The sequence below is a fragment of the Lipotes vexillifer genome, unplaced genomic scaffold (assembly GCF_000442215.2).
Source record: "Lipotes vexillifer unplaced genomic scaffold, Lipotes_vexillifer_v1.1 scaffold802, whole genome shotgun sequence".
NCBI lineage: Eukaryota > Metazoa > Chordata > Mammalia > Artiodactyla > Lipotidae > Lipotes > Lipotes vexillifer.
The window spans coordinates 2,663,685-2,674,865 of NW_006790237.1; the positions used below are offsets into that span (position 1 = coordinate 2,663,685).

An 11,181-nucleotide genomic window follows, 5' to 3' on the forward strand; every position below is an offset into this window, starting at 1 on the left:
TTTACGTGATGCAATGAACACCAAATTATATATGTGTGATAATTTAATAATTCACGTGCTGATGAATATTTAGATATTCTTGTTATTACAAACCATGTGACATTAAACATTCTTGTTAATGGCTTTTTGTGAAATTGTATCTGTATTGCTTCAGAGTGGCCACAATCCCTTCCTCAGGTTTGATAATTTGCTCAAAAACTCACAGAACTCAGGAAACCACTTTTCTTAATTTACAGATTTATTTACTTACATTTACATGATACAACTCAGGAACAGTCAAATGGAAGAGACGCATAGAGCAAGGTATGGGGGTGTGTCACCCTTCCAGTACCTCAGTGTGTTCACCAACTTGGAAACTTGCCAAACCTGTAGTTTTGGGTTTTTTTTGAAGGTTTCATTACTTAGGCATGATTGATTAAATCATTGGCCATTGGTGATTGAACTCAGTATCCAGCCCTTCTCCCCTCTCAGGAGGTTTTATCACATGGTTTGTTCCTCTAGCAACCAGCCCCCATCCTGAAGCTGTCTGGGTGCCCTCCCCCTCCCTGTCATGTCATTAGCATACAAAAAACACTTATCAGTGTGGAGATTCTAAGTGTTTTAGGAGTTAGGGTACCAGGAACCAGGGACAAAGACCAAATGTTTATTTTTGTATCATATCATTGCTGAGTACTTTGTTTCACAGTCTATCGTGTGGCTGCAATCAAGGTGTAAGCCCTGGGGTGGGGTCTGATCTGAAGGCTCAAGTGGGGAAGGATGCACTTCTAAGCTCACTTACATGGTTGTTGGCAGAATTCATTTCCAGAACTCAAATGAGATCCTCAGTTTCTACCTGTCTGCTCATGTAAGACCACTGAGTTCCTTGTCATGTGGGCCCCCCTAACATGCCATCTTGTTTCATCAAAGTCATCAAAGGACAGATTCTATTAGCAAGCTGGAAATCGTATATAGCCTAATTTAAAAGGGGTATCTCATCACTTTTGCTCTATTCTTTTTTCTTTTTTAGAAACAATTCAGCCCATGCTCAAGGGAAGGGTACCTCACAGGGGTATGAATACCTAGTATGTAATAAGGAATTTGGCTGACTTTTATCTCTGATTCCTGGGAGGTAACCGCTAAACCCTTGGAATTACCCATGTGATAAGAGTGTCTTTGTTTTTCATCTTGGACAACTGGGACCACACTTTATAGTTTATGTTATGAGATGACTCATGTGGGCCCTAGATGATTTGTGCTAATGAGATAACTCAAGATGAGGGCTGTCCATGCCAAAAAGACCAACCATCTGATTAGAGGCTTGCGGCTTTCAGCCATATGTAACCAGTCTAGCCTCCAGGAAGGGGGAAGGATCTGCATTCAGCCATGTGGTCAGCGATTCAATAAATTATGCATATATAATGAAGCTTCAATAAAATCTCTGGACACTGAAGTTCAGGCGAGCTTCCTTGATTGGCAGTACTCCTGAGGACTGTCACACAATGTGGCTGGGAGAAGATAATGCTGTCCAGGACTCCATGATGAGAGTCATGTGTTTCAATACCAAGTGACCTTCATGTCTGACCTTTCTGGCACAAAAATCAGAACTTTGAAGATAATATTCCTTTTTTTTCCTGAGTTCTGTTGTTTCTGTTGTAGGTAATCTGTCTTTTGTCTCTGGATGCTTTTATAGTTTCCCTTCATATTTTGTGTATTATAGTTTTAGTCTGATGTGCCTATGTATAGACTTCATGCTTGGAATTTGTTGGGATTCCTGAGTCTGAAGTTCAGAGTGTTTAATCAGTCTTGAAATTTTCACCTTTAGATCTTTGGATACTGCTCCTCCATTACTATATTTTCTCTTTGTTTTTGTTTTCAAATCTTCCTAATCAACTTTAATGGTCTTTTTTTTTTTTTTTGCTGTGGATGTATCTTGTATAGTTTCTGGGGTTTTTTTTACATTTATTAAAAACACTCTTCTAAATTCTGGATTTGGAGGCTGTTCATGGTTGATTCTCATATTGGCTGTTCATGGTAATGTAGGAATACTTTATTTGTCCTGATATCATTTGCATATTTTTAGTATGCAAATGGAAATAGGTGCTAAAATATATAGATAGAAAGATAGGATTTTTCTTCTACTGAAATGTATTTGAGAAAAGTATATAGATGAAGGCTATACAGTGAAAATTAGAACAACTTCTCTCATGCTTCTTCCATATTGATAAAAAAAATTCCCATCATATTAAACTGGACTCTGTTATTACAGGAATTGCTGACTCTGGAGGATGTGGCTGTGGAGTTTAACTGGGAGGAGTGGCAGCTCCTGGATGCTGCCCAGAAAGACCTATACCGGGATGTGATGTTGGAGAATTTTAACAATTTGTTGTCACTGGGTAAGAACAGCTCCCTGTGTCACTTAGAGGTGCCCAGTCACTGGCCTTTTCTCCATCACCTGATGAAAGCTTTGCAGTCACTGTGGTCTTCCAAAGAGTTAGATTTTCAGTCCACTGTCTGGCCCCAAACAAAAGTATATAATCTCCTGTGTGCTGAAGGAGAACTTTTACTTTGCATACAAGAAATTTTGTCTCTAAAATGCAGTATTTTCCCATCTTGACATACTGTACCCCAGTCCCTGTATCTAAGTCTTCTATCATTTCTCATGAACAGGGTATCAAGCTACCAAACCAGATACACTCTCCAAGTTGGAACATGGAAAAGAACCATGCATAATAGAAAACAAAATCCAGAATAGAACCCGTCCAGGTGAGTGAGGGAGAACCAGCAAGGGGAGTGGTCAGGGAGGTCATATTCTAGTCATTGAGAGAAGGAGTTACAACTGTGAGGGTTACTGAGGCCCCCACAAGAGCTGCTCCACATATTCATCTCCCCAGATGAGCACTCTTTCTTTGTGAGTATTTAGCTTTAAATATATTCCTTGTCTCTTCTTGGATCTGATATTTATTTCCTCTTACATCTTTATAATTTTGTACTGGGATCATATGGTAGACAATAAAGATCCAGTCCCCCCACTATATATCATCTTTTAAGCACTTTCATTCCATTTTTCCTAGGAATCAGGAAAGTTGACAGTCATCTGCCAGAGCACTCTCAAGACCAAAGATTTCCAAAGAGCCTGCAACAATGCAGTGAACAGAATGCATTTAGAAATAGTGTTCATCTGAGCAAAACTCGTTTAGCCCTAACACAAAATCATACGTTTGACTTATGTAAAAAAGCTTGGAAATCAAGCTTATGTTTAGTTAACCAGAAGAGAAGATATGAAATAAGGAACCCTGTGGAGTTTAATGGAGATAAGAAATTCTTTCTACCTGGTGATCGTGAACAGTTGTATTCTGGAATTGAATTTCCTGAAAGTATAAAACACATCATTGCTAAGTTCCAAGTCCTTAAGCATCAGAGGACTCACAAAATAGAGGAATCCCAGGCCTGCGTTGAAAGTGAGAAAACATCCATCAGGAAATCTCAGCTTATTTCTCAGGAGAGCATTCATATAGGAGACAAACTCCATCAGTGTGATCTGTGTGAGAAATCCTTCTCCAGAAATGTCATGTTCACTAAACATCAGAAACCTCAAACACGAGACAAACCCCATTTAACCAGTGGATGCAGAAAAGTCTCTACTGTGAAGAGCAGTCCCACTGTACATCAGCAAACCCAAACAGGAGAGAAAACCTATATGTGCAGTGAGTGTGGAAAAGGCTTCACAGTGAGGCGCTATCTGATTGCACATCAGCGAACTCACAGTGGAGAGAAACCTTATGTGTGCAGTGAATGTGGAAAAGGCTTCACTGTGAAGAGCAATCTCATTGTGCATCAGCGCACTCACACAGGGGAGAAACCCTATGTATGCAGTGAGTGTGCGAAAGGCTTCACCATGAAGCGCTATCTTGTTGTACACCAGCGAACTCATACTGGAGAGAAACCATATTTGTGCAGTGAATGTGGGAAAGGCTTCACCGTGAAGAGTAATCTCATCGTACATCAGCGATCTCATACAGGGGAGAAATCTTACATATGCAGTGAATGTGGGAAAGGCTTCACTGTGAAACGCACTCTCATTATACATCAGCGAACTCACACGGGAGAGAAATCTTACCTATGTAACGAATGCGGGAAAGGCTTCACCACAAAGCGCACTCTTGTTATACATCAGCGAACTCACACGGGAGAGAAACCCTATGAATGCAATGAGTGTGGTAAAGCCTTCAGCCAGAAGATATGCCTCATACAACATGAGAGGTGTCATACAGGAAAGACGCCCTTTGTATGTACTGAGTGTGGAAAATCCTATTCCCACAAGTATGGTCTCATTACCCATCAGAGAATTCACACAGGAGAGAAACCCTATGAGTGCAATGAATGTGGAAAAGCCTTCACCACGAAGTCAGTACTCAATGTACATCAAAGAACTCACACAGGAGAAAGACCATATGGATGCAGTGATTGTGAGAAAGCCTTCTCCCACTTGTCAAACCTTGTTAAACATAAGAAAATGCACATAAGAGAAATGAGTAGATTCGGTCAAGTTGGAAATTCCTTTAACAGAGAGTCACAGCTCATTACTTACGATTGAACAAGAGCCCCGTTAATGCAGTGACTGGGGAAATGCCTTCTGTGGCAGCTAAGACTTTGTTTAAACACCAGTGTTTCTATCAGAGCAGAACAGTACTGCCTGTTATCAGATGTGTGCCCTGAGGAGATGAAAGGATTTTCACAGGAGATAAACCTGGTGAATATAGTGAATGTGGTAGTGCCTTTAGTGATCCTTACCTCACATTTTCTGTCAATGAAAACATGTTGGAAAAACTCTGATACATTCAGTGTGGAGAAGCCTTGGGCAAAACTTTCTGACTTCATTATATGTCTGAAAAGTATATACTCTATATTCTCTGACAAATTCTGTGAATGCAGAGACTAGGAAAGTCTTCAGTGGGAAGACAGACTTTCTTATCAGGGATCTTCATTGATCATCAGTGAGCTCATTGTTCATAGAAATATGATTTTTTTTAAAAAAAGAAGGAGATATGATGACCATGGGAATGTCTTTCCCCAGAAAGAAGACCTCAATGAGTGTCAGAGTTCACACTGGAGAAAAACTTTTAAGAGGATAGTATATATGGCAGGATTTCAGTGATACATTCTGCCTCATCATTTGTCAGGAAATCATATAGAAATTAAAATCTTTATGAACATGCTAAAGGTAGAGCATCTTTAGTTAAATATCAGAGGACTTAAAAAGGAATGAAGTTCTGTGAAAATGATAAATGTTTGAGTGCTTTTTGTTACAAATCTAACCTCATCATATATCAGATAATGCACCTGAATCTCCTTTCTGGACTTGTCAGTAATTCCATAGTTTTAAAAAGAAGTCTGCTTTTCTCATCACTGATTTTTATTGTTATATACGATGCAAGAGTGTTCTATGCCTACCCTCATATGTGATTAGCTCTTACTTTTCTTCGGCTATAAACATAATTGTAAATTTAGCACACTGAACTTCTTTAAAAGGAAACTGAATATGAACACGTACTTGCACTTGCTTAACTAAGTTTATAAATATGACCAAATAGTTTACAAAACCACCTTCAAAGTTATTTTTATAAAATTTATAATTTGAAACCATTTTAACTTATAAGAAAATGCAAAAGTAGTCCAGAGACTTCCCTAGTATCCTTTCTGCAACTTCTTCCAGTAAAAACATTTTATGTAACCATATTTTATTATTGAACCCAGGAAAATGACATTGGTAGTATACTGTTAACTCCTAACCTTTGGAGTTTAGATTTCACTGGATTTTACATGAATTTTTTAATCATTTTTTTGTAATTCTAAGGTGCTTTATTACATATACAGATTTCATTGTAACCATCATCCCCAGGACGTACAATTGTTTTATCAACACAGACACCCTCATGCTACCTTTTTATGCTCACATCCTCTATCCAAACCTACCTCTGGCAACCACTTATCTGTTTTCCATCAATATAATTTTGTCATTTATGAATGTTATCAAAATAATTTCATAACTGGATTTTATATAAAGTTGTATTTATTTATACAAATTTACAATTTCTTATTAATGAGAAACATGTAAGCTTTGGGTTTTTTTTTTTTTTGTCCCTCAGCAAATTGCCATTAAGACTTATTTGAGTTGTATTGTTTTATTTTTATTAGTGAGTAGTATACATACTGGATGTATTAGTTTATCAGTTCACTCTTCAGAGAAGTTTGTTTTGTTTCCTGGTTTCAACTGTTATAGGTAAAGATGCTGTAAATCGGCATCCGGGGTTTTGTGTGAACATAAATTTTCATCTATAATAAATATTCAGGTGTGTGCTTATTAGGACATATGGTAAGTTGTGTTTAGCTTTAAAAGGAACTACCAAACTCTCTTCCAGAGTGGCTATACCATTCGACATTCTCACCAGCAGTGTATGAAATCCACTTGTTCCACATCCTCTCCAGCACTTGGTATTTTCAGTATGTTTTATTTTAGCCACTCTACTAGCAATAGATGAAAGATTCAATTGCTCTTCATCCTCACCAGCACTTGGTATTGTCCTATCTTAGATTACTCATTCTGTTAGGTTTGTGGTCATATCTGATCTTGAGCTTAACCTGCACTTCCCTCATGGCTAACAACGCTGTTATTGTTATTATCATTATCATCATCATTTTTGGACTTATAACTGGAAATTTGTACCTTTTGACCACCTTCACCATTTCCACCGTCCCACCCCCTTCCAGCCTCTGGCAACCACAATCTGTTCTTTATTATCTACAAGTTTGGGGGGTTCTGGATTCTACAAATAAGAGAGATCATACAATATTCATCTTTCTTGGCCTGACGTATTTCACTTAGCAAAATGCCCTCAATGTCGCAAATGGCAAGATTTCCTTCTTTTTATGGTTGGATAATATTCCATTGCATAAATACCACGTTTTCTTTATCCATTCATCTGTCAATAGACATTTAGGCTTTCCATGTCATGGCTACTGTAAATAGTGCTGCTGTGAACATTTGGGATGCACTTTATCTTTTAAAATTAGAGTTTTCCAAAAAAAAAATTAGAGTTTTCTTTTTTTTCTGGATACATATACCCAGTAGTAGACTTGCTGAATCATATGGTACTTCTATTTTTAATTTTTTTAGGAACCTGTATACTGTTTTTCATAGTAGCTGTACCAATAACAGTCTTCATTCTTTTTATGTCTGCATAGTGTTCATGAAGAGACATCCCATGATTTATTTAACCCATCACCTACTAATGTACATTCATATTGGTATTAGTTACCTTTGACTGCATTACAAACCTACCTCTCTAAAACTTAATGTCTAAAGACAACAAACATTAATTATAATAAATTTAATTGTTATGTGGGTTGACGGTTGGACTGTCTGGTGTGTGCTGTCCTGACTGGGGGCTACATGATCTAGGTGGCTTTTTTGATGTATCTGAGCCTCCCCTGGAATGGTTGAGGCCACTTTTCACATAGTCTCTCATCCCAAGGCTAACCTGGGCTGTATTACAACGTGTCAGAAGAGCTCCAAGAGGCAAACAGAACACGCCTCAGTGGGCAAGTCTATTTCTGTCCTCGGTGTCAAGCTTGCTATTATCCCATTGGACACATTGGTCACAGTTACTGTGCAGGAGCACTATCCAGAGGTGTGAATGCAAGATGCAACAATAAGTTTTTGTAACAATCACAAGATTATTTATTTCCTTAAAATTGTCAAAATTGATGCCATGAATATCCTTGTACATGTTTGTTCTCACAAAAATAATTTCTACTGAATTTCAATTCTTAAAATTGGTGGCTCTAAGACAAAAGTTTAAATTGGGTAATTGCAAGTTGTACTCCAAAAACATTTTCTTAATTTTTATACTTTAGACTCAATCCTGCCCCCCTAAAAAACATACCAAACGTCTAGCACCTAAAATTTATTGGTGTGCATTTTTTGAACTAGAACTATGACAAGCTTGATAATATCAATTCATTCAAAGCTGTATGTGGTGGACACCTCTTATCTACTGTAGAGATGAGAGATGAAATCCAATAGAATGAATATTATTCATCATTCACTCTTCATGAATTTGAATATTAGTAAGACTGGCCTTTTAAAAATTAAGTATTGCAATTTTAAAAAATAAGTGACCAGTATATTATTTAGCTATTAAAATTGTTAAGTTGGCCTGGGCTTCCCCAGTGGCACAGTGGTTAAGAATCCGCCTGCCAATGCAGGGCACATGGGTTCAAGCCCTGGTCCTGGAAGATCCCATGCGCCACAGCTACTGAGGCTGCGCTCTAGAGCTCGCCAGCCACAGCTACCAAGCCCACGCGCGGCAACTACTGAAGTCCGCACGCCTAGAGCCTGTGCTTCGCAACAAGAGGAGCCACTGCAATGAGAAGCCCGCGCACCGCAATGAAGAGCAGCCCTCACTCGCCACAAGTAGAAGAAAGCCTGCGTGCAGCAACGAAGACCCAATGCAGCCAAAAATTTAAAAATATTTAAAAAGAAAAAAAATTTTTAGGTTGGTCATCTTTTTCTTATTCCTGTTAAAATCTCTTTAAACAAATCCTAGTGAGGAATCAGAGAAAGTGGATCTCATATATCGATGGTGGGAATGTAAAATGATCCCTTGAGTCTGGAGTAGTTTAGACATTTCTGTTTCAATACACTCATGTCGATATCACACACACACACACACACACACACGGCACTTCCGTTCCTTTTCCTCCATTCTTCCAACGGGTTTAGTTGGAACCACAGTTACGGTTACATTACTATGACTTTGTAACGCTATTTGCAACTGACTCACGTAGTGTAACGATTACTCTTTTTTTTACAAACCCTTTATTCTCCTTGAAGTCATATTTCCCTAATTTTTGACCCTTGGTCTTCTGAGCCCTGCCTTTGTCTTTGGACCCCAAAGGGAAAGCTTCCCCCCTCTGTCATAGGTACCGCTCTTCACATTGGGCCCGCCGTCAGTGGTCTTTCCCCCATACATACGAACAGCTTTAGCACGTTCCAGCTTTTATTTCCTAACCTATGGCCGCCATCCCTGTAACGTCAGAGCTTCTCCAAGCCCTGTGCCGTTCAAAAGTCCCTTCAGGCCAATTTCTCTAGAAACTTGGCCCAGACATCCTCTACCGGACGGTTCGCCTTTTCCCAAACGCGAGGTGTGCTGTACGGATTCCTCCACTTCCTGTAAGATGGTTGCGCCCACTAGGCCGTTTCCTAACTTTCGTACAAAGCGGATCAATGTCACTGCCATTTTAATTTTCTTGCCAGCTCGCAGAAAGGGATTTACCCCCATACCTTTCTTGTTTGGTGCAAGCTCGAGCTTATGCGCATATGTCCGTTTTTATTAAGGGTTCAAAAGTGACCGTTTCGGTGACATTCTGTCTTCCCCGCGCACGAGCGCAAAACGAGGCTCTTCGCTCTTCAGACGCCCGCTGCCCAAACATGGCCGCGCCCACGAGGCCACGCTAGAGGGCGCGGCCAAGTTACCTCTGAAGAGAAGTCGGAAATTCAGGTGTCTTTTTGCGGCAGAAACGTCTTAGACCCTCGTTGGCCACCGTACCGCGGTGATGAGGGAGGCGACGAAGTTCCGCGAAGTAAGTTCAGCCGTGGATGGGTCGCGATCGTCCCAGGGTCTCTTCGTGTACAGTGGGGAGGGAGGGCGGGCCTGTCAGCGTCCGCGTTGGGTGATGCGTGTGGAATACAAGCGGGAGGACAGCGTGAATGGGTGTTCTTTTCCAGGGGAGCCCTAAAGGGTGGGTAACAGTGTATGTGTGGTTGGGGTACTTCTGGCTTCAGTCATGAGATTCTCTTGTGGTTAGTGGTTAAAGGTCCCTAGAAGTCAGCGATTTAGTCGCGAGGGCACGTGTTCGGGTCTTTGCCGTTTACTCTCTGTAGGGCTCAGTGATTGCGAACTGGAGGGTGGTGTTTGTCAGTGAATGCTGTTTATGGTTCGGGTTTTGTTTGGGGCTAAAGGATGGAGTATCTGTTTCGGGGTTAATGGACGGGAGTCTCTGAGATTAACCCGGGTGGTGGTAGTAATCGTTTGGGGTACAGATGTGTGTATGGGCTGATACTTTGGAGGCCCGAGTACTTTGGCCGCTGTGTGTTGCGTGTTTTGAGCTCCAACCTCGGCCTCTGTAACAGATGTGATGGACGTTAACGTTACCCTTCTGCCGTTTAGGTCGGTCCGAGTCCCTTCTTCACCACTAGTTTTAAAATCCTTTTTGGCACCCAACATCACCCCTTACTCTTAAGCTCTCAGACATGAAGGTTTTTGGCGAGGTGAATGATCCAGAGATCCACCAGATGAATATCTAATAGCAGTATGTTTTACGATATTTAAGATGCAGCTTTTATCCTTTGTCCTACCAGACTCCTGCACATTCCTCTTGGATATTTCTTTTCAGATTCTGTCTAAAACCAGTAAAATAACATCTCTGTCACCGTGAGTTCTGTTCCCAAAGGACAATGCTTATAAAATTCTGGTGTATTTCAGTTTTAGGCGTTTATATTATGTCCTTAATATTCATAATTCAGATAAATTGTGTAAATGGTACTATGATTTTCTCTTTCACTTTATTTCATGGAATATAGATTTACAAATTATTTTAAATGCGTGAACTAGTGGTATTATAAGTAGGTTTATATTCAGTGATTGCATACATCTATATAGAGATGAAATATTTAAAATACTTAGGTGTCAATTTTTCGAACATTTTATGATTATGCATTTACCTACGCATTTGTTCCCTTGCCTTTCATCTCCAGCCTAGACTACTTATTTTTATTGCAATTGTAAACGTAGTATTATTTGCTAACTCCCGTTTCCTTATAATATTTTACAACATAAAAGAGCAGTTGACTTTATTTATTTTGGGCTGATTTTTTAAAAATTGAAGTATAGTTGACTTACAATATCGTGTTTCACGTGTGCAGCACATTAATTCAGTTATACATGTATATATAGATATCTTTTTCAGATTCTTTTCCCTTCTAGGTTATTACAAAATATTGAGTATAGCTCCCTGTGCTATACAGTAGGTCCTTGTTGGTTATCTATATTACATATAGTAGTGTGTGTATGTTAATCCCATCCTCCTGATTTATCCTCTCCCCACGCCCCCCAAGCAACTTTTTTTTTTTTTTTTTTTTTT

General features: G+C 39.6%; 1 protein-coding gene across 1 annotated transcript; it reads left to right on the forward strand.

Annotated features, from left to right (window-relative positions):
• The first annotated feature begins 2,248 nt into the window (after positions 1-2,248).
• Positions 2,249-9,567, forward strand: ZNF614 (zinc finger protein 614). The gene is given in 7 exon segments (XM_007463463.1): positions 2,249-2,372; positions 2,647-2,742; positions 3,051-3,544; positions 3,629-4,509; positions 4,511-4,555; positions 4,557-4,684; positions 9,377-9,567. Coding segments are annotated over 7 exon segments (1,869 nt in total). The 5' UTR covers positions 2,249-2,338.
• The last annotated feature ends 1,614 nt before the right edge of the window (positions 9,568-11,181 follow it).